A 26,597-nucleotide genomic window follows, 5' to 3' on the forward strand; every position below is an offset into this window, starting at 1 on the left:
CCCCGCCCACCCCCAGAAGCCCGCCTCCGAACGCCGCGTGAAACCTGCCTGCCGCACGTCATTGGTCGAGGCGACGAAGCCGTCGGCTCCCAGGCCCGCCTCGCCACCGCCTCTCACTTTTCCCAGGGCGGATGCGCCTGCGCTCAGCTGCCTGGGCGGGCTGGGAGGCGCGGGTTGAAAAGTCTCGTTCCAAGTTTGGAGAGAGAGAGAAGAGCGCCTCAGACCTCGGTACCCGTAAGCGGGGAGGAGGCGAGAGAGGAGGACGCAGCGTCTGGGGAGCACCCAGGCTGTAAGACGGAGCTCAGGCTTCGAGAGCTAGAAGTGTGTGACGTGCCTGGGAAAGGCAGGAGCGCCTGCGGTTGGGCTGCTCTTGGCTAGCAAGGGGAGTCCGAGGAGGCGGCGAGGGGCGAACACCCGACGCAAGATGGCGAGTAAAGAGAGTAAGAGGCCCTGCGGAGCGACGCGCGCCGGGCGGCGGGGGGCGGCGGGCGTGCGAGGCCGTGGCACGCGCCGGCGAAAGGCGCGAATTGGCGTGAGGAGCAGGGGGCGGGGCCGGGCGCGAGGCTCGGCGCGCGGCTCGAGGGGCCTACGCGGGACGGGGCCGCGGCGCGGAGGGCTCCGAGCACTTCCGGAGCCGGGCGTGGGGCCGCGGGTTGGGCCCCCTTCCCGTCACCCTCCCCTCCCGCCACCCCCCTCCAGCGGCGGCGCTTCCTAGGCCCCCGGGCGGAGGCGGCCTCTGCCGCCGGAAAGCGGGCACGGCGCCTCCTAACACGCGCGCGCGTCGACCGCCTCGGGGTCGCGGCCCTTGTCCGGGGGATTCTGGAACCCGCTGGCTTATGGCTGCCGACGCGGGCTTCGTGGGATCAGAGGCCTCTCCTGGTGGGGGATGGAGGGAGCGGGCTGATGGGTTTCTGCTACACGTGGATTCGTCTCGCCGGGTGGGTCGGGGAGGTCCTCTACATACGGGTCGTCATCTTGGAACAGGTGCGAACAGCTGTAATCTGCAAAACAATTGCGATGTCTGTGTAATTACCCAATTTTGTATACGCATGCGGTATTGATTTTAAAGTGCAAAAAATAAGCTCCCTGGTGTTAATATTCTCTCCACGTTCTGGAAGAGCAGTTGGTTGTTCGTGTCCAAATTAGAGGTAAAGGGAAAGAGGAGATTAGGTGTGGCCGTCTCGAGGTGACCTCCAGTGGAGATTCTGACTCCAGTCCCTCTCAGCCACTTAATCATGTGGGCTTTCTCCAAATTTCAGTGTTTGAAGATACTGTGGAGGAGCGTGTCATCAATGAAGAATATAAAATCTGGAAGAAGAATACACCGTTTCTGTATGACCTGGTTATGACCCATGCTCTTCAGTGGCCGAGCCTTACCGTTCAGTGGCTTCCTGAAGTGACTAAGTAAGGGTTTCTGGTAACTTTTATTTCACATAAATTTAACTATTGACTTGAATTTCCTAGTTTGTCTTTTTTTGGCGTTTTATACATAGAACATACGCAAGTAATCAATTTAGACCTTGCGTGATGTGGCAGGTGATTTTTATTTTCAGGACTTAAGCGATTTATGGGGTGGTTTCTGACGTATAAATGTGGCGTTAAAAGGGGACAAAGAATCTGTTGTGAGATTAAGGATATATGTAGGATGCACTGGATATATTTGACATTTCTTGGACTTAAATATAGATCAGCATTTCTTTGGGCCCCAGACTAATGGATTTCTTTATAACTTTATGGGAAAATAGCATGTGTACAGAAAAGTGCACAAATCATAAGCGTGTGGCTTGATGAATTTTTACAAAGTGAATACATCCTTGTAACCAGCCCCCAAAATGAATACGTTTTAATTGGCAAGGGTGAAGAGAATTTAGCAGCACTTCAACGAAAAGGTGGTGTTGGCTTATAGTATGGGATACACTTTCAGGTTGCTGTTGGTTTTTATGAGTGTTCTTTGCACCTCTTTGTAAAATTTCTCTGGTAATAATTGCTGACATTTATTGAGCACTTAGAACAGGGCCTGGCGCATCTGAAGAGCTTTATGTCCTATTATTTGGTTTAATACAACAGTACAATAATTACTTTTTATCGTTCTTTTTTTTTAATCATGTGGAAACTGGGGCTGAGATACGACGTAACATGCCCCAGATCACACAGCTGGTAAGTGGTGGAACAGGCTTTCAAACCCAAACCAGGTGGCCCCCAGAGTTTAGGCAACCTCTGCACTAGGTTATCTTTCTCATACAGTTGCACTTTTCCTAGTAGGAACTTGGCCTTGTACTTTATTATTTTTTTAATATAAATTTATTTATTTAGGGCTTCCCTGGTGGCGCAGTGGTTGAGAGTCCGCCTGCCAATGCAGGGGACACAGGTTCGTGCCCCAGTCCGGGAAGATCCCACATGCCGCGGAGCGGCTGGGCCCGTGAGCCATGGCCGCTGGGCCTGCGCATCCGGAGCCTGTGCTCCGCAACGGGAGAGGCCACAACAGTGAGAGGCCCGGGTACCACAAAAAAAAAAAAAAAAAAAAAAAAAAAAATATTTATTTATTTATGGTTGCGTTGGGTCTTCATTGCTGCGCGCGAGCTTTTCTCTAGTTGTGGCAAGCGGGGGCTACTCGTTGCAGTGCGCGTGGCCTTGTACTTTAAAAGTGTATTAAATTTTGAGTATTGTGAGCATATAACTTAATGAGGATTAATCAAACTCTAATCTAGAGAGGGGATTTTGCAACAGCTTTTAAAAATAAGAGTAAATTATCTTCAATTTGAGTAGTAATTACCTTCAATATGAAGAGTAAAAAACTCTTCATATGATGGCCAGATTTTCCATATGTGAATATTGACTTCCATACAGTTAGGGAATTCCACTGGGCCTCCCAAAAATCTCAATGTAAATATGCAGATGTGGGAAGAAGAGCCAAGAACTAAATAGTGGAGGTTTCTAATCCTTGACATTTATAACTTTGACCATCAAATGCTTAAAGGTATTGAGGTTCTGGCTTAGAGCATCATGTGCATTTGACTTTGTGTCTTCCTGTTAAGCAAATGATTTACATTTGCTTGGATCTTTTGACCTACTCTAACCGTAGAAAAGAGCCAAGGCTTTAAAGTTTGAGACGTGAGTTTGAATTCTGCCCCTTGCTTCTTAGCTTCGTGAATTAGGGCAAGTTGGTAAGTCTCTATCCTGGAGTAGTCTGGTCCGTAAATGGAGGTGCTGATGGTTCTGACAGCCTACACTTGAGGAAGTAAATAAGATCATGCATGTTTAAGTGCTGGCGCAGAGTGAGTACACAGTAAATGGTGACTGGTGGCAATTCTCCCACCCTTTCCTATTCAGAAATCATTTGTTAGGGTGGAATATCTCTTTTTCTATTTGTATTTCAATGAATGCTGTTTACTGAGGTCTTTTTATTTTTATTTATTTATTTATTTAAACATCTTTATTGGAGTATAATTGCTTTACAATGGTGTGTTAGTTTCTGCTGTATAACAAAGTGAATCAGCTGTACATATACATATGTTCCCGTATCTCCTCCCTCTTGCGTCTCCCTCCTCCCACCCTCCCTATCCCACCCCTCTAGGTGGTCACAAAGCACCGAGCTGATCTCCTTGTGCTATGTGGCTGCTTCTCACTAGCTATCGGTTTTACATTTGGTAGTGTCTATATGTCCATGCCACTCTCACTTTGTCCCAGTTTACCCTTCCCCCTCCCCGTGTCCTTAAGTTCATTTTCTAGTAGATCTGCGTCTTTATTCCCGTCCTGCCCCTAGGTTCTTCATGACTTTTTTTTTTTTAGATTCCATATATATGTGTTAGCATACAGTGTTTGTTTTTCTCTTTCTGACTTAACTTCACTCGGTATGACAGACTCTAGGTCCATCCACCTCACTACAAATAATTCAGTTTCATTTTTTTTTATGGCTGAGTAATATACTGAAGTCTTTTTAAAATGTTACCTATAACATGTTTTGCATAAAGATTTTAAAGTTATAGATCTGTGTGTTCTCAGCCCAGATATTACTTTTTTTAATTTATTTATTTTTTATTTTTATTTTTGGCTGCTTTGGGTCTTTGTTGCTGTGCGCGGGCTTTCTCTAGTTGCAGTGAGCAGGGGCTACTCTTTTTTTTTTTTTTTTTTTTTTTTTTTTGTGGTACGAAGGCCTCTCACTGCTGTGGCCTCTCCCGTTGCAGAGCACAGGCTCCGGACGTGCAGGCTCAGCGGCCATGGCTCACGGGTCCAGCCGCTCCATGGCATGTGGGATCTTCCCGGACCAGGGCACGAACCCTTGTCCCCTGCATCGGCAGGTGGACTCTCAACCACTGCGCCACCAGGGAAGCCCCAAGCAGGGGCTACTCTTATTTGCAGTGTGCGGGCTTCTCATTGCAGTGGCTTCTCGTTGCGGAGCACGGGCTCTAGGCACGTGGGCTTCAGTAGTTGCGGCACACAGGCTCAGTAGTTGTGGCTCACAGGCTCTAGAGCGCAGGTTCAGCAGTTGTGGTGCACAGGCTTAGTTGCTCCATGGCATGTGGGATCTTCCCAGACCAGGGCTCGAACCCATGTCCTCTGCATTGGCAGGCGGATTCTTAACCACTGTGCCACCAGGGAAGCCCCTCAGATATTACTTTTATATTAACACTCAGGAACTTAACAGAAAATACTTTAACTAAATATGTATTCCATGGTGTTCTTTGCATGCAAAGAAGTGGGATCTGGTTGTGGGACGTGCAGTGGCTCTGGGAATGCAAGAAAATGCCAGCCAGCCTGCATTCTTGGGTGTTGAGGACGGCTGTCTGGTGCTTTGCAGGGTTCTGTTTGGGGTATGAAGGGACTGTGATTGTGTTTCGTCACTATGTAGGGTCACTATATAGGACAGTAAAAATGTTGGCTACTCTTATAGCCTGGCTCTTTGAGAGCCAAGGTCAACTCAACCTCATCAGGCTGGCCTTCTGCCTACATACAGCATGCTTCCGAATGATTACTTGCACTTTCTAGGCTGTTGTCCTTAAATTCACTTAAGTGATCATCCATATAATTGATTTGTCTCTTTAAATTCTTTATTTAGGTATTTCTAAGAAACTATTTTTCAAAACTGCTAGATCATTATTTCATATCTCTTAATTGGATAATTTCTTAAACATGTTAAGACTTACTCTCTGCCTAAAAACCTGTGTATACATTCAAACTCAGATGATACAAAACTGCATAAGTCCCCCTTCCACATCCTCTGTTCTCCTAGTTCCCTTACCCAGAGCAGAGGCAGTCCTTGGTTGCGATTTCTTATCCATCCTGCCAGCATGAAGAAGCACATGATGTCCCTCCATCTTTTTTTCTGGTAGCAAGTTGTTGACTTGACTTTGCATCTTAGTTCCCTGACCGTGCCCCCTGCAGTGGAAGCATGGAGTCCTAACCACTGGACTACCAGAGAATTCCCAATTCACTTGACTTTTTAATTAGAAGTTTATATTGGAGACTTTTTTCCTATCAGCATACTTAGATATATGTTCTTTTGTTTTAAGGGCTCCATAAAATTCCGTTTATGGATATGCTGTAATTTATGTCACCAGTTCCTTATTGATGGATATTTGTTTTCAGTCTTTCGCTGCTTCAGGCAATGCTACTGAGAATAACCTTGTGATAATCTATGATTGTTGGGTGAATGTCTTAGCAGTAGAGTTAAAGTGGTTAAAGGATTCTGGCACTGAAAATGCACAAGGTCTTTTATAATGAGTGCTTCTGCAGCCTTAGGTGCATCCAGTATTTGGAGGAAAATAGATATTGATTGGCTCAGGAAAATAGGCTTGTATTTTAATGATGGAGATGAAAGAATTTGTAGTAAAAAGAAAAATCCTTATATGATGATCGGGTCAGGGGATACCAGGATAATTGAATTTTAAAGTGAAAAGGAGTTTTTCAGACCCTCTAGTCCATCTTGTGGTCCTGCTCCTTAGAAAGGTCGTATGATGGATTGACGTGTTTAACCTGTAACTTTACCTGCTGGTCTTAGTTTTTTCTGCTTAATGCCATTAAAAAGAAGTCATAGGGGCTTCCCGGGTGGCACAGTGGTTGAGAGTCTGCCTGCCGCTGCAAGGGACACGGGTTCTTGCCCCGGTCCGGGAAGATCCCACATGTCGCGGAGCGGCTGGGCCCGTGAGCCATGGCCGCTGAGCCTGCGCGTCCGGAGCCTGTGCTCCGCAGCGGGAGAGGCCACAACAGTGAGAGGCCCGCGTACCGCAAAAAAAAAAAAAAAGAAGTCACTTTCTTCCTTTTATGTCAGTCCTAACATTGCTCTGTGCTGCCTCCTTTCTTCAAGTATTCCTATTTCTTTTCAAACGGTTCTCATGAGGTATGTTTAGGTTCTCTTTCATTTTAAGCCACTATTCCTTGTAATGGTTTCATTTTGTGTAAATCCTCCTAAAGTACATTGCTAGAGCCTAATTTTCTAAGTGTGGTTTTTCCAGTTAAAAATAAGTGAGTGAATGCTTCTGTGTTTTGCCTTCTTCCCTATATAAGTTCATCTAAGATGAAATTAATTACCTTTTTTGATAGCCACATCGTATTCTTGGTCACTGAATGTGCGTCAACTCAGACCCATGTCTTTTTTCAGATAAACTGCTGTTGCTTAGCCATGGCTGCCTTATTCTGTTCTTGGAGCTTTTGTGTATATATTGCTGTTTTTTACCCTAAGCCAAATATTGGTAAAATTTCATCTTGTATTTTTTAGTTATTAATAGATTTTTAAAAATAAATTTATTCACTTTTATCTGCGTTGGGTCTTCATTGCTGCATGTGGGCTTTCTCTAGTTGTGGTGAACAGGGGCTGCTCTTTGTTGCGGTGCGCGGGCTTCTCGTTGCAGAGCACAGGCTCCAGGCACGTGGGCTTCAGTAGTTGTGGCTTTCGGGCTCTAGAGCACAGAGTCAGTAGTTGTGGTGCCTGGCCTTAGTTGCTCCGCGACATGTGGGATCTTCCTGGGCCAGGGCTCGAACCCGTGTCCCTTGCATTGGCAGTCGGATTCTTAACTACTGCGCCACCAGGGAAGCCCAGTTATTAATAAATTACATGCCTAGAAGTAACCCACAAACCTTTTTTCTAAACCACTGAATCCTTTGTGCAACTGGAATTTAGAAACAGATAAATAGTCTAGGCTGTCTGATGCTGGGGCCCAGAGCCTGCCTTCTCAGCCTTCCTTACTGAGATGGGACCATGGAACACAGGTGAAAATTGCTCTTCTAGATAGTACAAATGGGAAAGCATTGTTAATAGATACCGATACAGATGCAGAATCATTGCTTAAGCATTGTTAATAGATGCAGATGCAAAATCATATCTTGGACCAGGGTGCCAAGAGGCATCAGTGATTTCTTCAGCCACAAAGTGAGTTTCCACAGAATAGGGTAACAAAGACCCACCTCCCCTCTCCCATAAAAATGAGAATGCCTATTTTATAAGCTTTAAGCACCATAACTATAAACAAGGAGTTTTCACATAGTGCCATTTTCGCTCATAACCTGTTGCTTAGGTGAAGAAACTGAGGCCCACAGGGAAGTTGTGATTTAAGGAATTGCATATAACTACTTTTAGTTTGAGCCAGGATTTAAACCCAGTTTTTCTGACTCAGCACTTTATTTTTTCCATTCTACTTTGTTGCCTCTTACTCAGAAACCAGAAACAACTAGTGTATTTAAAATTGAAGATTTTTTTTAGGCAAGAAGTCATGATTTATGAACATGGGAATGGGTGATGGACTGGATTTGTTAGCAACTGATTTCTTAAAGGATTAGTATGACTTTCTTTCTTTCCTAAACAGACCAGAAGGAAAGGATTATGCCCTTCATTGGCTAGTGCTGGGGACTCACACATCTGATGAGCAGAATCATCTCGTGGTTGCTCGAGTCCATATTCCGAATGATGATGCACAGTTTGATGCTTCCCACTGTGACAGTGAGAAGGGTGGTAGGTATACCATATATTCCAGCATTGGTGTCAAGGAATAGGCCTCTAATTATATGTTATTAAAACGTTGTACTAATATGTTTTGGCCCAGCAGTTTAACTTCTAGGGCTTTATCCTACAGAACTACTCACCCACATGCACACAAGGATTTTACAGTAGCATTATTTGCAAGATTGAAAAATTAGGCTCAACCTAGCAACCCAGATGTTAGTTCATAGGAAGTTGGTCAAACACATTATGGTATGTTTGAAATACTGTGCAGCAGTTACTAAGAATGAGCTAACTTTGAATTTTACAGACAGGGAGATAAATCTGTATGCACTGGTATGGAAAGGTTTCCAAGATAAAGTGAGTAACTGGTATGTGTGATTATAGTAAGTGTTTTGGTAACAGTAAGAATATGTGTTGGTGTAGGCATAGGAAAAAGTCAGGAGGCATTTACACCAAACAGTTAATAGTGGGTTTTTTATGGAAGCTGTTGACTCCCATCCCCCAATCCAAACATACATTCCCCTGTTTTGGTATTCCCACAACTACCCAAGTTTGGTGATTTTGCTAGGAGGACTCATAAGACTCAGCAGATTATGCTCATGGCTAAAGTTTGTGACAATGAAAAATACAGAACAAAAGCAGGAAAAAGATATGCATCAGGGAGTCTACAGAGGTCCAGCACAAGTCTCATCCAGGGCCACACAGGATGTGCTTTCCCTCTGGCAGCAAACGACAGGGACATGTGTGGACTGTCTCTGCTCACGGAAACCCGTTCGAGGGTCAGGGTCTCAGTCTTTCATGGCGGTTGGTTTTGTAGGCACATCATATTGGCAGCCAGCCATGACAGCTGAAACTCGGGACCCCCGTAATGAAATCAGGTGCATATCATCAGTCTTGATATTTGTGCAAAGCAACCGTGACAAACTGGTACAGCATGGTCCCTTGCTTCAGGTGTACACCACAAAATCAACCCATCAGTGACATCGAGAACATTCTGAGGTCCATGTTCCCAGGAGTTGGTCAAGGGTCATTCATGGGCCCAGTGTCCGTCAGAGCTGTGAGGGCTAAGCAAGCAGACCTGCTGGGTTAGTGCTTTCCCCACAGCCCCAAATGGTTGAATAGAGCTTTCTTATTGAAAACAAAATTCTCCTTTTTAGCTAAAGTCCTGCCACCCCTGCTCCATTCCTCCTTGCTTCCTTCTCCAGAATTCATCACTATCTTGAAATTAGTGTGTCATTTTCAACTATTTGTATTTTTATTATTCATACAGTAATAAACATACACAATGTTGTTTTGCAGTTTGCTTTTTTCATTCAGTTTTGTCTGTGTATACTATGTAAATGTCTAGGTCATTCTTTTAACAACCGTATGGCATTCCATTATGCTTAAACCTCAATTTATTCTATCAAGGGGCAGTTGGATTGTATGTTTGTGGGTGTTTTGCTGTTATGAGCAATGCTTCAGTGAACATCCTTGTCCCATCTCCTCGTACACGTGGGAGAATTTATGTAGTGGAGTGGAATTGCTGAGATGTGTGGTATATTCATTGTCAACTTAATATAAACCTTTTCCAAAATGATTTACTCAGTTTACCACTTCCACAATTCATAGTCCACTACCCTACAACCTTATGCATTATTTCTGTAAATATTGGTTTAATCAGAAAAATTTTAATGGCTGTTAGTCCTAAACTATGTACTTAATCGGACTTTCAGCTTAAGAATTAGTCTCTGTGCATAATACATGGAGATATTTTTATTAGTAACTTGTCCAGTGAATTACATTCTAACAAGTGACTACAATAATTCACAGTTAACACCTTTTAAAATTTTCAGTTATGGTATTTTTAATGCATACTGTTGTCATTAAGATAATGATTTTTCAAGCTTTTCCTTTTGAGTTTGAGAAGACAAAGCCCTGTGTACACAGTAAATCTTACCTGGAAGCCCAGTTTTTAATTAAAGGAGAGCTGTTGAGTTTGTTTTCACTAAAGGAATTTGGAAACTTGAGTATCTTTGTAGCAGAAGGGTGAGAAAGACTCCTTGGGGTCCATGGTGGTGGGAGATTGAAAATATAAAAGCGGCAGCTTTGGAGCAGGGTCTCTGGAGGTGGCAGGTGATAGGATCAGGAGGGGTGTCTTGGAAAGGCTGAGGCATTTTCTTCCATTGACTCGATGGGAAGGGGAAGTGCTAAGAGGGAAATGGGTGATTGCGTATGGTTGTGTGAGAGGAGTTGTGTGAAATGGGCTGTGACTTTGAGCCTCAGAAATAGTAAGCAGTGTTTGCCATAGAGAAGAATGGCTAAATTCTTCCCCCCATTCCCCCCACCCCCGGCCCCGTGGCTTGCGGGATCTTAGTTCCCCAACCAAGGGTCAAACCCGGGCCCCGAAGTGAAAGCACTGAGTCCTAACCACTGGACCGCCAGGGAATTCCCAAGAATGGCTAAATTCTGATAGTAAGTCATGGGAGCTAGTGTTGCTTAAGCGTTCCCACATAGCAAGGCCTGGCTGAAACTGGAAATGGCTTACTGCTTTCGGTGTGTTTTCATCAGGCCCCAGCCAGTCTGTCTTAGTTGTTACCTGCCTGGTTTCATTAGGCATTTGAGTTAGTGTTACTTGACCTGAGACACAGGGTGAGTTAAAAAGGAATGTACAAAGGAGAAGACATATAGGTCAGGAAGAAGTAACAGTTATAATGTGAAGCCTCCGAAGTTTTACAAATCAGCAACTAATTCAGATTTTTATCTATGAGCACAAAAAAGAAAATGTTCTTGTTTGCTATTATCTGCTTAGATGTTCTCTACTTGTATTCTTTCTGCTATCACATTGCTTCTGCTCCGAAGTTACAGTTTTTATGTGGCCTTCTCACTTTTCCAAGGCCTTTTTTTTTTCTTTTTCTTTTTTTTCCCAAAGCCTTTTTAATAACTATTTAACATTGTAGTCATATTCCTACACCAGATAGAGAGGTTAGCCCACTCATTTTAGCTTTGGCACTCCACTAGCAGTTGAACCGACATGTTCAACTGGATTGAAAGTGTTCAAGGATTCTGGTGGAACTGACGTACGTGTATGTGTCTGTGTGTCTGTCTGTCTGTCTTGGGATTGGGTGGGTGTTAGTTAGATTTCCGATATGAGGATGTTTTTGACTTTAGACTCAAGGAGTGTTCATACTCCTGAGGATGAATCTGTCTTAATGAAATCTAAAATACAATTCTAATTTCAGCACTTCCAAATGAGTTGTATTTGAACTAAAAGGCTGAGGTGTGTTAATTGTGTGGTTATTTGAATTTTTGTGAATAATTACATCATCTTCACAACTGAAAGAAGCTGATTTTTTAAATGTTTTAAGTCCAAGGTGGAACTGAACTGCATAAAATAGGTATCAACATTTTCCAATTCACATGGGCTTCGAGAATAAATTAATTCCAAGTGCCAAGTGAGCCTATATTTTTGTGTGCTTGCACGCCCTCTCTCTCTCTTGTCAATTTGTGTTGTATTCTGTCAGATTAAAATCTCAGGTTGATTAAACTGAGTGACTTGTGAATTTTAATCGTAAGTGTATGTGTTTATTTCTTTCTTCTCACATTAGAATTTGGTGGCTTTGGTTCTGTAACAGGAAAAATTGAATGTGAAATTAAAATTAACCACGAAGGAGAAGTAAACCGTGCTCGTTACATGCCGCAGAATCCTCACATCATTGCTACAAAAACGCCGTCTTCTGACGTGCTGGTTTTTGACTATACAAAGCACCCTGCTAAGCCAGGTATGTAGTAATAAAGTCAGACCATTGCTTGACCTTTCTTCTTCATTCAAAATGATAATTGCTTTGACGTCATTCAAACTAGTATACTCTTAATTTTTAAAGGTTTAGAAATTGTTTCAGGGGTCCCAAAACCATGTTCAAGTTCAGTGATTTAACAGAAGGACCTCACAGCAGGTTATTCTATTCCTGGCTAAAGTTTATTAGACCAAAGGATATAGAGCAAAAAAACGGGAATAAAATCTGGGTAAGGTTTATTATAGCAAAAGATACAGAGCAAAGACAGGAGGAGAAAGATACACATCAGGCAGAGTCCAGAGAGGTCAGGCATAGACTTGTGAATCCTTCTCCTCTGGGGCCACATACCACAGGGGCATAAAAATCTCTGCCCAGGGAAGCCCATTTGAGTCTCAGTGTCTTGGGATTTTATGGAGGTCTGGTCACACAGGTACATTCTGCTCTGTGACCAGCCATGGTAAGGGAAACTCAGGACCGCAGCAGTGAAGCCAGATGCATCATGAATCTTGCTCAACAATCCTACAGGTCTCGACAAGCTGCCACAGCATGCCCCACTGCTCTGGGCATACAGAGCTTCATCAGACAGCGACATGAAGAATTTTGTGAGGGTCACATTCCCAGGGGCTGGCTAGGTCAGTCATGGTTGCAGGCTACCTTGGAGACATGCAAGGACTGAACAGCCAGACCTGCTGTGTTAACTATTTCCTCACAAAAATGTTTTTAAAACTTGACTTGGAGCTGGGGTGGTTTGTCACCATGTAAATTTGTGGGCTGGTATAGTTTTCAGTATTTTGTGTTAGAGCTTAGTACTAGGTTTTGCAAAGGAACAAGTCATTTTATGGTCACGAGACCTGGTTTGCATTGAGTATTTGAAATGAAGCACAGAGAACAGCTTTTCAGGGTAGTCGTGGGTGAAACCAAGTCCTTGCTTGTGTGGGGTGCTTTTCCAGGCATTATGATAAATGTTACGGCTCACTCAGGAGTGGGAATTTGCTCTTACCAGTTCTGATAAACAGATAATCACTTAGTAGTTAATGTATTTCTTTTTCTTTTTTTTCTTTTCTTTTCTTTCTTCCTTTTTTTTTGTTTTTTGTTTTTTTGTTTTTTTTAGACCCAAGTGGAGAATGTAATCCTGATCTTAGGTTAAGAGGCCACCAAAAGGAAGGCTATGGTCTTTCTTGGAATTCTAATTTGAGTGGACATCTCTTAAGTGCATCTGACGACCATGTGAGAAACCTATTCTTCCTAATCTACTCATGCACTGAGAGTTAAAGACTGTGTCACGGACAGCTCTGCACTGATGGAGACTGATAGATGAAAGGTTTTCTAAGATAATACTGATTGTTGTGATAACATTTCCACAGGATTTAGAGAAATGGTTATCACACTGCCCTTTTGGAGCCTTAGAATTCCACAAGGCTCTTTTGAAGCAGCCTTAGAGTGGAAGGAAAGTGGGCAAAAGGTGTCCCATTATTTAAAAGTGGACCTCTGTAATGGAGACTCTTTAAAGTGTTTGTGAGGCCTGATTAATATAAATTACATTTTAGTTTAGTTTTTTGGTTTTTGGTTTTTTTATACTGTTTTTCAAGTGTACAATTCTGTGGGTTTTAGTATATTTACAAAGTTGTGAAACCATCACTACTATCTAATTCTAAAACATTTTCATCAAATGTCACAAAAAGTAACTCCATACCCATTAAACAGTCACTCCTCACTCCTTCCTTCCCCCAGCTCCTGGCAACCACTAGTTTACTTTCAATCTAAATATTTGTCTTTTCTTGATATTTCATATAAATGGAATCATATAGTATGCGGCTCTTTCTGTCTGGCTGCTTTTATTTAGCATTAATGTTTTCAAGGTTCATCCATGTGAAAGCAGTGTCGGTACTTCATCCCTTTTTATGGCTGAACAATACTCCACTATATAGATATACCACAATTTATTCATTTATCAGTTGATAGACATTTGGGTTGTTTCCCTTTGGGGCTACTTTGAGTATTGCTACTGTGAACATTTTTGTACAGGTTTTTGTGTAGATATGTTTTCATGTCTCTTGGGTAGTCACCTAGGAGTTGAATTACTGAGTCATGTGGTAACTTTATGTTTAGCTGTTTGAAGAACTGCCAAACTGTTTTCCAAAGCAGCTGCACCACTTCACATTCCTACCAACAATGTACGAGGGTTCCAGTTTCTCCATGTCCTCACCAACACTTGTTATGGTCTCTTTATTATAGCCATTCTAGAGGGTGTGAAATGGTATTTCATTGTGGTTTTGACTTACATGTACTAATGGTGTTGAGTGTCTTTTCATGTGCTTACTGGCCATTTCTGTACCATCTTTGGAAAAATTTGTATTGAAGTCCTTTGTCCATTTTCATTTTGTTTTTCATTGAGAGTGCTTTATATATTCTAGATTCAAGTCCTTTATCAGATACATGATTTTTAAAAAATTTCTCCCATTCTTTGGGTTGTCTTTTCACTTTTTTTTTTCTTTTTGCGGTACACGGGCCTCTCACTGCTGTGGCCTCTCCCGTTGCGGAGCACAGGCTCCGGACGCGCAGGCTCAGCGGCCATGGCTCACGGGCCCAGCCGCTCCGCAGCATGTGGGATCTTCCCGGACTGGGGCACGAACCCGTGTCCCCTGCATCGGCAGGCGGACTCTCAACCACTGCGCCACCAGGGAAGCCCCTTTTCACTTTTTTGATGATTTCCTCTGAAGCCCAGAAGTTTTAAATTTTGAGTTCAGTTTATATATTTTATGTCACTTTTGGCTTTGATACCATACCTAAGAAACCATTACATAATCCAACATCACAAAAATTTACACCTATGTTTTTTCTAAGAATTTTACAGTTTTAGCTCTTATATTTAGGTCTTTGATCCATTTTGATATGGTGTGAGGTGTAGGGGTCCAACTTCATCCTCTGTGTGTGGCTATCTAGCTTTCCCAGCCAATCTTTCCCTGTTGAGTTGCCTTGGCATCTTTTAATATAAAGTGTTTCAATTAACAATGAATAGTACCCCACAAATGCAAAGTGATCTTGTTAATTTATTATAGATCAACGTTTGTAGCATTCTTGACACTAACAGCCCCATATTTTCTTTCATGGTTCCCATGCTGTAAGCCTAAAGTGTCTGGTATGACTCCCAAGTACAAGCCGAGAGTAGACTTCTGGAGCTTTTGAAAGCTCATGTAACTTGGCCACAGTTAGCGTTTTATGTCAGCTTTGTGAGAGAAGGTTCCTTGCCTTCTTCCTTAGTATACCCCATACCTAGAACAGGGCCTGTCACATCGCACACCTTCTTTATATGACTGTTAATTGCAATTTCTGTTCAGCTTTTTGAAATATTGAAAGTAGGCAATTGGCCCAGTCAAGATTGTTTAGTTACAAGCAACCAAAACCAACTCTGGCTGATGGTTTTGTTTTGTTTTCTATAATTTTTCTCTACCTTTTTGTAAATTTAAAATTTTTACTATTTTTGTTTTTTGTTTTTAAGGATATTCTTCAGGTGCATTTTTTGAGTGATCTTTTAAAAAAATACCTCTTTTAATTTGTTTTTAAAAAATAGGGCTTCCCTGGTGGCGCAGTGGTTGAGAGTCCGCCTGCCGATGCAGGGGACACGGGTTCGTGCCCCTATCCCGGAGGATCCCACATGCCGCGGAGCGGCTGGGCCCGCGAGCCATGGCCGCGGAGCCTGTGTGTCCGGAGCCTGTGCTCCGCAACGGGAGAGGCCACGGCAGTGAGAGGCCCGCGTACAGCAAAAAAAAATAAATAAATAAATAAAAAATAAATGTATATCCCCTTCACCTATTTCTCCCACCCTTCACCCCTGGCAACCACCAATCTGTTCTTTGTGTCTATGAGCTTGTTTTTTGTTGTCATTGTTTTTAAGTTTCCATATATAAGAGAGATCATGTGGTATTTGTCTTTCTGTAACTTATTTCGCTTAGCATACTGCCCTCAAAGTTCATGTTGTCACAGATGACAAGATTTCCTCTTTTTATGGCTGAGTAGTATTCCATTGCATATATACAGCACATCTTTATCCATTCATGCATTGATGGATACTTAGGTTGTTTCCTTGTCTTGGCTATTGTAAATAATGCCACAGTGAACATGGGGGTGCATGTATCTTTTCGAGTTAGTGTTTTCGTTTTCTTTGCATAAATACCCAAGTGGGATTGCTGGATCATGTAGTTCCATTTTTACTTTTTTTGAGAACTTCCATAACTATTTTCCTTGGTGGCTGCAAAGATGGTGCTGGCTGATTTAAACAGAAAAGGAATTGATTGGAAGGGCATTGGGTAGGGTAGCTCAAAGAAGTGCTGTGGCGGCTAGAAAATGGTCTGGAAAAGGGGAGGCCGGGTCGTTGACCCAAATTAGGCCAGTGAGGATGTCACTCTTGCCACCCTTGGAAAGTGGATGTAACACCCCCACCCCCCAATCATCAGAACAGATTCTCCTTTGTTGCTGTTCAGAATTCGAAGACCTGGTCAGATGATTGAGCCCATGTCATGTTCTTGCAACCATGCTCCAAGGGAGGCTGGGAAGCAAGGGTCTACCTCAGTTCTCTGGAAGGAAGCTTTCCTTTGTTTCCCTCAAAGTGAACATCCTCCCAACAGGGAGGATGGGTTATACTCAGGAACTTAACTGCTAGTACTTTTTGAAGACACCAGGCTGGGAGTTGCTAGTCATAATTAATAGTTGACGTTTCCCAAGGGCTCCACATATGCTAGGCATCTTGCTAATGTTCCCAGGATCCTTCTGAGGTGAGGAGCAGGTGATGGCAGGAGTTCCACACGTTCCTTCTCTTCCGTGCATGTAAATTGTGCAAGTACCAGCAGAGACTAAGGGCCGTGTGTATTATGTAACAGAAACCCTTTCAGGTAAAAAAAAAAAAAGTGATTTATAAAGAGATGAAGCTGATACTAGTGTCAGTGGAATTAGGTCGAATATAGCTTAATGGAATTACCTCTTGTTTTAAACCATTGAGATGAGAATCATTGCGCTATAGCTTGCAGTATTTTTTCATAGAAACGTAAGACTTTTCTCAACTATTTTTATGATGAGATGTTAAGAAGAGACTCAACTCCCAGAGCCTGCTGATCTGTGATCTTTGGGGTCTGGGCAGGCCCTGTGGCGTCTTCCAGGAGCCTCGTAGGGGTTCCTAGGTCATTCACCTTTTGCACTTCTGATGTGTGTTGTGGTTTCTGCCATGAAGTGAGACTTGTCCAAAGGCTTTTGCTTTTTAAGAGGCATATTTTAGTTTTAATTCCCAGTCTCCCAACCCAGCGTTAAGTTTTAAGATGTGCATTTCTGTTCAGTAGATACCGAACACCAGGCTCTCAGTGTTGTGTTGTGTAATCTGGGTGAATTTTAGATACTTGACTGAATGTATGTAGGTGGAAACTCTATCTTGAATTTCTTGCCTGCCACCATGCTGTCTTCCTGTCCCTGTTACACTGTATCTTCCTTGCCCTCTGCATCTCAGATTGTGGAAGCTGTACCAATACACTCTTCTGTTTATGAAGCTTCACTTTTGTTTATATTTCCTTCTCGTGTTTATGTGTAACTTTTATATAGTTAAGTAGTTTTGTTTTTAATAAAGGTGTTTTAAATAAGGTGTTAGCATTTAAATTCAGTATCTTATAACTTGTTTTGTTCCTTCTTCAGACTGTCTGTCTGTGGGATATTAATGCAGGACCAAAGGAAGGCAAAATTGTGGATGCTAAAGCGATTTTTACTGGCCACTCGGCTGTTGTAGAGGATGTGGCCTGGCACCTGCTGCATGAATCATTGTTTGGATCTGTTGCTGATGATCAGAAACTTATGATGTAAGGTGGAAAATTCAGTGGGGTCTCATTATATGGGTGTCCTGAATGACCATCAGTGATTGTGGTGGCCTGTGGTTTGATTTCTTTTTTTTGTAATTATGTCTTGGCCTTCAAAAAAAAAAAAAAGAAAAAAATAGCTTTAGTGAGGTATAATTGACATAACAAACTGCAAGTAAGTATGGCCTTTTTATATAAAAGTTACTGTGCTGTATGATTGAACACAACTTTTTATTTAGAAAAAGAAAGGAAAACAGGTATGTACACACAAAGAAACATGCTTAGGGCAGTGGTATGTATCAAAATTGGGATCAGGGTGGTTTGCATTGAAGTTGAGGGAGAGAGTGATTGCATCAGGGCATGGCCACGGGGCTGCATTCAACTGCCTGGAATGCTTTTTATCTCATAAACTAGTATCTGAGGCAAACAAAGCAAAACACGGAAATTTGACAAGGCTAGGTTGTAGGTATCAAATTGTTACATTTTTCTTTATGTAGTATTTTGTGTATGCTTGAAATAGCTGGTAATCCAGACAGGAACCTAAGGAACAAGAAAGCAGAAGTAGCCCTAGTTTGTTTTGCGCAGGTTTAGCACATATCACTTAGTGGTTGGAAGTCCAACTCTGCGTGGTTGGTGTCCCTGAAGGGGCGAGTTAGCAAGAGAACAGTGGCGTGGAGTGGTGCTGGTGTGGGTGCCGAGCGTTGGGGAGAGAGGCTGGGTCGGGTTGAGCAGCCTGCTCGTGTGCTGTGTGCCTTGTACCTTTGTGTTTTAGATGGGACACCAGGTCCAACACCACCTCCAAGCCGAGCCACCTGGTTGATGCGCACACCGCCGAGGTCAATTGCCTGTCGTTCAATCCCTACAGCGAGTTCATTCTCGCAACTGGCTCTGCGGATAAGGTTTCTAAGTTTTTGCATACTTGGTGTTTACAAACCCAGTGGTCTTGTTACTGCAATATTTTAAAATTCTTATGTAAAGTGCAGAAATGAATTCCTTTTCATTTATTTTTCTTCAGACTGTAGCTTTATGGGATCTGCGTAATTTAAAATTGAAACTCCATACCTTCGAATCTCATAAAGATGAAATTTTCCAGGTATGTGACAGTTTTCTGATGTCTCTGTCAGATTTTAGTAACGTTTTGGTAGAGGGAAATCAAAAAATTTTTTTCTTTTATATCATGGGCAGTGGGCATTGTTTGTTTGTTGTTGTTTTGTTTTGTTTGTCTGCACCTTGTGACTTGCAGGATCTTAGTTCCCCGACCAGGGGTTGAACCCACGCCCTCAGCAGTCAAAGCGCAGAGTCGTAACCACTGGACCGCCAGGGGAGTCCCTGTTGTTTATTTTTGAAAGCTCCTCTTCTCCTGTGTAAGTTAACTAGTGAGAAATAACTTGGAGCTTTTTAGAAACTATTAGTTCAGAAGTAGAAGAAAAAAACCTTGCAAAATAGGATCAGTTTAAAAAGTGAAGGGAGTTCCCTGGTGGTCTAGTGGTTAGCATTCGGCACTGTCACTACTATGGCCTGGGTTCAGTCCCTGGTCGGGGAACTGAGTTCACGCAAGCCGTGTGGCACGGCAATCAATCAATAAAATAAGTAAATAAAAATTTAAAAAGTGAAATCCAAGGATTCTTCCCTTAAGGTATATCAGCATGGTGGGTCCTCTAGTGAAAAATATCTTGTATGTGGTTTAAAACAGAGATTTGCATAGGCTAAAATATACTTCATTGAAAATGTTAAAAGCTTCTGTGATGGTTTTGGGGCTGAATAAGTTTATTTGGACCCCTAGCTGAGTTCCCTTGTGTTGGGGAGTATGACCTTCCTGGGGGCAAGCTGAGGAGATGGTCCAACAGAATTGAGTTATTTGTAGTGAAGTGGATGGACCTAGAGTCTGTCATACAGAGTGAAGTAAGTCAGAAAAACAAATACCGTATGCTAACACATATATATGGAATCTAAGAAAAGAAAAAAGGTCATGAAGAACCTAGGGGTAAGACAGGAATGGAGACGCAGACCTACCAAAGAATGGACTTGAGGATGTGGGGAGGGGGAAGGGTAGGCTGTGACAAAGTGAGAGAGTGGCATGGACATATATACACTACCAATCGTAAGGTAGATAGCTAGTGGGAAGCAGCCGCATGGCACAGGGAGATCAGCTCGGTGCTTTGTGACCACCTAGAGGGGTGGGATAGGGAGGGTGGGATTGAGATGCAAGAGGGAGGGGATGTGGGGATATATGTATATGTATAGCTGATTCACTTTGTTATAAAGCAGAAACTAACACACCATTGTAAAGTAATTATACTGCAGTAAAGGTGTTTAAAAGAAAAAAAGAGTACCTGAAGGGACAGGACAAAGAGGGTGAGGGCTTGTAGGCCAAGGAGAGGGTATAGAACACGAAATGGGAAAATGTCAAGGATTAGAACAATATCCACAAACCTAGGAACGGATGATTCTTCACATTTTCAAATATGTATTGCTAGGTCCACTGGTCTCCACATAACGAAACTATTCTGGCTTCAAGTGGTACTGATCGCCGCCTGAACGTGTGGGATTTAAGGTAACTCAGTATCTGGTGACAAGAAATTGCATAAATATGCTAATCTGGCAGATTATGTAGTAATTCATAAACTAGAAGAGCAACTTGCTAACCCCAGTTTAATAAGTCTAATATTAATTTTAAGCACCTTCCTGAAGAGTCTTTGTTCCATAAAATAGAAGTGAATCAGCAAATGGACTGTAAAGTAAATTGATGCATATGTGAGTTTTGTTTTTCTATTGATAATTAGGACTGAAGTCAGGGGGCGGGGGTGCATGTGTGTTTCAACATCAAAATGATGGCATTGAAAACACTTCTGCTGTAGAAGGGGGTAAAGACATTAGCTGTTCATGTCTCCTTGGGTCACACGTACACCTGCAGGACTAGTCTTTCTCAGTTTTTTTTACCATTTGCTCTTCTGTGTTTTCATTGGTTCTTTTCGCAGGTATGAGCTCCCGCTGTGAGTTGTGTAACTGCTGGCGTAAACTTGGGAACAGGATAAGCACAGCTCGTGCTGTCAGAGATCTTAAGTTCTTCTGGGCGCTCATTGTGTAAAGACTTGCTCCCAATTCTTAAAGTTCCTTGACTGCAGAGTTGCTATTGCAAGAATTTCAGACTCCTTTGCTTTTTTTGAGCCTTTAGAGCCATTAATAATGTTCCGTTACATACATCTCTGTAAGATGTCCTTATCTCAAATTTAAATCATTAAATTCCTGAAAGTAACTTCTTTCCTACCTCTATTGCTTTGAAGTGGACTAAGTTTTTAGTCAAGGCTGCCTTACTTACAGGGACAGTAGACCCACTTTTCAGTGTATGGAATAGAGACACTGCAGAATAAAATGCTTGTGTTGTAAAACTGCTAAACACCTAATGTTCTGTGTTCTTATGGAACAAACTCTGGCTGTGATAGATGCTTGAAAATGCAGAGAATCTTTAAAACAGACATTTGAGTGATTTTTGTTTTACTTGAAAACAATTTTAGTACTAAAATTAGAAACCTTAAACAAAAACTACAGTGTTGTATGAATTGGTGCAGCAAGGTTTGAAAGTCTGATGTCCTGGCAACTGGACTGTCCTTAGGGGTGCCGTAAATAAATTTGCAGGCATTGTATAATTTCTTCTTAAAGTTCATTCGTGTCTTGCTTGCTGCTAAAAGAATACATTAGATAAAATTATGGATTAAACTGGTCGATGTTAGCGATTGTACTCCTGACAGTGGGAGGATAAACATCATTGTCTAGCAGTCCCATGTGTTTGGTTTGTTTGATTAGTTTTATTGGAAAGAAAAAGTCTAGCACGTGGAAAGTTGTGTATTTTGGCTGTGGGTTTTTTTTTTTTTAGCAGCTATTACTAGGAAAGTCCACCTGTGTACCTAGGTATCAGGGCTGATGATTGGTGTGTAACGAGTGATTTCACTGTTGGAACTGCTGGCAGCAAATTCTACAAATTGAAGTTTTTAAGATAAGAAAAAATTAAAACTTAACCTTTCCTTGGCTTGTACATTCCATAGTTAAAGTTGTTCTGTTGTCTTATCTTTAGACACATCTACAGTACTGATGTGTAATTGTATTTCACTCCTGGGATGAAAAAGGCTTTAAGAGTGAAGTGCAGGGACTGGGCATCAGTTCTTCTGTAGATATTTTATATTCTTTTCACCTTTTAATCCTAATGCAGGAAACACCTCAGTTAAAATATTGAATGAATTTTAAGTTAGTATTTATTAACAATAATTTCTATTCTTCAGCTTCAGTTATGAACGGCTCTTATTACCATTTCCAGGAAGTAAACACCCCACCCTGCCATCAAATAATTAATACAAAAACTCTAACCAATAACACTAGAGAAATAAGTTGCTTTTAGAGTGTGTGTTTTAGGATGGGATTTCTGGGCTGATGCTGGCTTTGCAAACATTGATGCTAGAAGAATTTCAGTAATGAAGGCATTATGTTCTTTCTCAATAGCAAAATTGGAGAAGAACAATCAGCAGAAGATGCAGAAGATGGGCCTCCAGAACTCCTGGTATATATTGGCTTTTCTTAATGCAAGATGAAATGTCATATGCAGATTGGACTATTTGTCATTGTTTCATGTATCTGGAAAATGAGTCAAGAACTTCAAATTCTAGCTCTTGAAGATGATTTCAAACTGGAGGCCTTGGAGGTTATTGTGATAGAGTTTTGACATTTATTGAAAATAGTAAATAGAGCCCAGTAGCAATGTTTCACTGAGAATAATTTAGGCTCCTGGAAAATAGTGTATAATAATTTCTCACTGATTCTCTCAATTATGATGTTTCTGAGGGTTTGGGGGTGAGGGGCACTGATATTCAGTTAGCAATACTTAACACTTTCTAACAGTATGGAAAAGCTTAATGACCTGATTAAGTTCCCTGCTCAGAAAAATGAATGCTTCCTCGATCTTGATGCCAACAGTGCGCACCATCTTCCTCCCATTCCTAATTAAATTATCTTGGCATCTCCTTGGCCCTTTGAAGGTTTGCATGGTGGTATCTGTCCTCATCCTTCCTGACTCTGAGTCCTTCATTGTACACTTCAGGTCACTTTTCTATGAATCATTGCCAGACTTGGTAATGGTTCTTTGTTCTCACTCTGAATTCAACATTTGTCTCCACCAGTCATTTGGCAGATAATCGCTCGTTCCTCTGTAACGTATATTTAGCTCTTAGGCCAGTAGTGATTTTTGGAATGCTTGGGCTTTGCCCACCACTTTTAAAAGGTAAAGAAGGTCATTGAGGATGAGCCCTGCACACAGAAGATGTTCACTAGATGCCACATAGTATGGACATCCGAGACCTCCTACTCCTTGTCCTGTGTGTTACCGTGCCCAACGTACTAGCATGTTCAGTGTTAATACTTCTGCTGCTTATAGTATTTCTCAATAAAGTGCTACCATAGACAGATGACAGCATCTAAATGCTGTATTCTGTATTGGGTGTCTTAATCTGAGAAGTCTGTTTTGTGATGCAGGGCCTTGTAAATTTTTTAAGTCTTTTTTTAGCTAAGGTGTTGCTACCAACCATTTTTACCTTTTTCTTTTTTTTTACTTTGTTAACGCTTACTGAGATGTAATTTACAGATCATACAGTTCACTGAAGTATACACTTCAGTGATTTTTACTATGTTCATAGAGTTGGACAACCATCACCACAAGTCAATTTCAGAATATTTTTGTTACCTCAAAAAGAAATTGTACCCTTTGACCATCACTTCCCAGTCTTCTTTTGTGAGCCCCTGGCTACCACTAATCTACTTTCTATCTCTCTAGATTTGCCTGTTCTAGACGTTTCGTATGACAGGAATCCTACAGTATGTGGTCTTTTGTGACTGATCCTTGCACTTAGTGTATAATGTTTTCAAGGTTTCCTGCTATTTTTTGATATTGCAGGGAGAGGACAGTGTATTTGTATATAATGTCTCTGTAACAGTTTCATGGGCCTTGACAAAATCCACTAGTATTTTGCTTCTTTTGTCATGAGAGTCTGAAATCAGGGACATGTAAGTGTAGTAAACTGGATACTAACAAGAATTTAAATATAACACTGTCTTGATTTAATGACTCCTGTGTATATTCCAAGCCTGTGGTCTGAAAGGATTTTCACTTATGTCCCCTTTATGACTATTTTTAAAAGCTGTTTATCCCACCTTAATTTTTAAACTAAATTACTAGGTAAAATAGTTACATTGCATATAACCTAATTGGTGGAGATAGACCTCATTGTCAAACTAGAGTCAAATCTGACTTTCTGTCAGGAAGGGTGACTTACCAGTTCATAACAAAGTATTCATATTCTCCATGTGAAAATTGTTTCTTCTTTTTTTTAATTTTTATTTTTTTGGGCTACACTGGGTCTTGGTTGCTGCGCGCAGGCTTTTTCTCTAGTTCCAGTGAGCAGGGGCTACTCTTTGTTGCGGTGTGCGGGCTTCTCTTGTTGCAGAGCACGGGCTCTAGAGCACAGGCTCAGTAGTTGTGGCGCACGGGTTTAGTTGCTCCGTGGCACGTGGGATTTTCCCAGACCAGGGCCCGAACCTGTGTCCCCTGCATTGGCAAGCGGATTCGTAACCACTGTGCCACCAGGGAGGTCCTCTTTTTTTTTTTGGCCGCGCTGCGTGGCATGTGGGATCTTAGTTCCCTGACCAGGGATCGAACCTGTGCCCCCTGCAGTGGAAGCATGGAGTCTTAACCACTGGACCACCAAGGAAGTCCCAAGAATTGTTTCTTCTGAATCTTAATTCTAAGATAAATAAGGCCCAGTGCAGGAAGTAAGACTGCCCGCTTCAGCAATTCTTAGCAAATACCTCGGTTTAGCCCTTATGGGGGACTTCCTGGAGTCCCGAGAATTCTTTTTTTCCCCCAGCCTTGGGGCAGTGTGCCTTGGAGAGATTGAAGGATGGCTGAGAAGTATCCCTTTCCACGAGTAAGGGGGAGAAGGGGATCCTTCAGGGGGCCACAGAGGAACCAGGAGACTCCAGGTGGGCCAGTTTTAGGAAAGAGTGTGTAATATAAGACATCCTGGAAATGTATTACCTTGAATATTTGTATCTAATATTTGCTAATGAGGCAGAATTTTAGTGTTAATTATATTAGCTATGGAAACGTCACTGTGGTCGTGAAGGAAAATGTCCTTTGTTTTCGGTGATGCAGGCTGAAGTATTTAGGGGTTAGGTGTGCTGTCTGCAACTTTGTGGTGGCTCAGCAGGTGGTGTGTTAACAGTATTTGGGGAACGTAGGTGAAGGTTATCCAGGCGTTCGTTGTACTATCCTATCACCTTTTTGGAGGGTTTGGAAGTTGGCAAAATCAAGAGTGGTGGAGAGCTGGCTTACTAAGCCTGTACCACCCTCACTCCAAACTGCAGTTCAGCGACCCGTTAACAAGACTGATGCTCTAAAAACTAACTTCTAACATGAGATATGAAACCAAGGCTTTTTTTCTTCTTATTGACAGTTTATTCATGGAGGACACACCGCCAAGATATCAGATTTTAGTTGGAACCCCAATGAGCCTTGGGTCATTTGCTCGGTGTCCGAGGATAACATCATGCAGATATGGCAAATGGTGAGCCTGAAGTATTTATTTTTCCTCAATGACTATCTTGGAGAGATTTTACTAATGATATAATGTAATAGACATATATCAGGTACATAATAGACATATATCATATATTTAGGTACATATTATATCAGACATTTTATATCAGACATTATATCAGGCATTTATAGAAAGTCTTAAAAGACCTTTTTCCATTTTAACAGCAGTCTTTAGTTCAATATGCACCTGTTGGGTTGGGAGAAATCTGTGCACATGTTGATGTAGACATAGCACCTGCTCCGATTTTTATGATCGTTACGCCCTTTATCAGCTGGGCTCTTGGCATCACTGCTCCATGTCCAGTGTCTGATGTGTCATAGGCACGAAGGATACGGGAGGAAACGTGTGTTCACACTGAGATACTGAGTTCTGTGGTGATGCGCACTAAGCACTTCAGGGCTATCGCTCCATCGAAGTGTCTGAAATGCTTTTGGAAAACACCTTTTATGGATAACTGAAGTAGTAGTGCATGGGCAGCTAGGTGTATGTGTGCAGTTACATGCTGGCAAATAATTTTTGAGAACACTGGCCTGCCTGCCTTTTCCTCATGAAATGTATTAGTCTTTGGGGGGAAAACAAAAAGGAAACTAAGTTTACCCTAAAATGTGTCCACATTTAATTTCCAGCACTAAATCATGCTGACCAGTGACAGCTAAAATCTGGATAGAACTAGTGAATGCTATTTTTAGACAGTCTTGTAAAATCTTTGGGGAGTTTTACCTCTGATTTTATTTGGTTATCTCCAGGCTGAAAATATTTACAATGATGAAGAGTCAGATGTCACAACATCGGAACTGGAGGGGCAAGGATCTTAAACCCAAAGTTGGAGAAACGTTTCTGTTGAATGTAATGCTACACAAATGCTTGATTTATCAAGCGCCAAAATGGCATTGTATAGTAGGAAGTCTAAGTGGGGTGGCATATGGCGTTCTTTACCTTCTGATCCTAGCACTTTCAAGTGAGCTATTGCGTACTGTATCATATTGTAGCTTTTAGGGAAGAAAGAAATGTTGCTTAAGAAAGATCATCAGCCGTCGTTTTAAAATACAGTAGCAGGGTACTGCCTTTGATTCAACTATTTTAAGTCCTTGTTTTCTCAAACTAAGTGCTTGCTGTTCCCTCAATATGCAAGAATAACTTTTACACTTTTTCCCTCCAACACTTCTTGATTGGCTTTGCAGAAATAAAGTTTTAAAATAAACTTTGTTTTATTCTTTTAGAACCTGGGTTGGGTGTGTGTGTGTGTGTATGGATGTATCTGTGTATGTCCCTTTTTTATGAGGAGGCTGTCATGGTATATGCATGCTGAGAACTTCCTGAATTTCTTTCCAAGGTACGCGATGGAAAAGTTTGCCAACTCCTTCTTATATTTGACTATACGTGCTTAACTACTTTTTGCTCACCATCAAAT

The 26,597-nt window shown here is 41.9% G+C and overlaps 1 protein-coding gene across 2 annotated transcripts; it reads left to right on the top strand.

Annotated features, from left to right (window-relative positions):
* The first annotated feature begins 100 nt into the window (after positions 1–100).
* On the top strand, positions 101–26,387 carry RBBP7 (RB binding protein 7, chromatin remodeling factor). 2 transcript variants are annotated; one of them, XM_081222381.1, is made up of 12 exons: positions 101–228; positions 1,260–1,404; positions 7,800–7,945; positions 11,524–11,697; positions 12,824–12,939; positions 17,389–17,549; positions 18,319–18,445; positions 18,562–18,639; positions 20,024–20,100; positions 22,041–22,098; positions 25,043–25,153; positions 25,933–26,387. In XM_081222381.1, exons 1-12 carry the CDS (start codon positions 132–134, stop codon positions 25,999–26,001), a joined length of 1,359 nt encoding a protein of 452 aa, XP_081078507.1. In that variant the 5' UTR covers positions 101–131; the 3' UTR covers positions 26,002–26,387. The 2 variants fall into 2 exon arrangements, with proteins under 2 accessions (XP_081078507.1, XP_081078506.1); XM_081222380.1 differs by lacking the exon at positions 101–228 and adding an exon at positions 291–440.
* Positions 26,388–26,597: the final 210 nt, after the last annotated feature.

The sequence above is a fragment of the Mesoplodon bidens genome (assembly GCF_964165515.1).
Source record: "Mesoplodon bidens genome assembly, chromosome: X".
NCBI classification, from domain to species: domain Eukaryota; kingdom Metazoa; phylum Chordata; class Mammalia; order Artiodactyla; family Ziphiidae; genus Mesoplodon; species Mesoplodon bidens.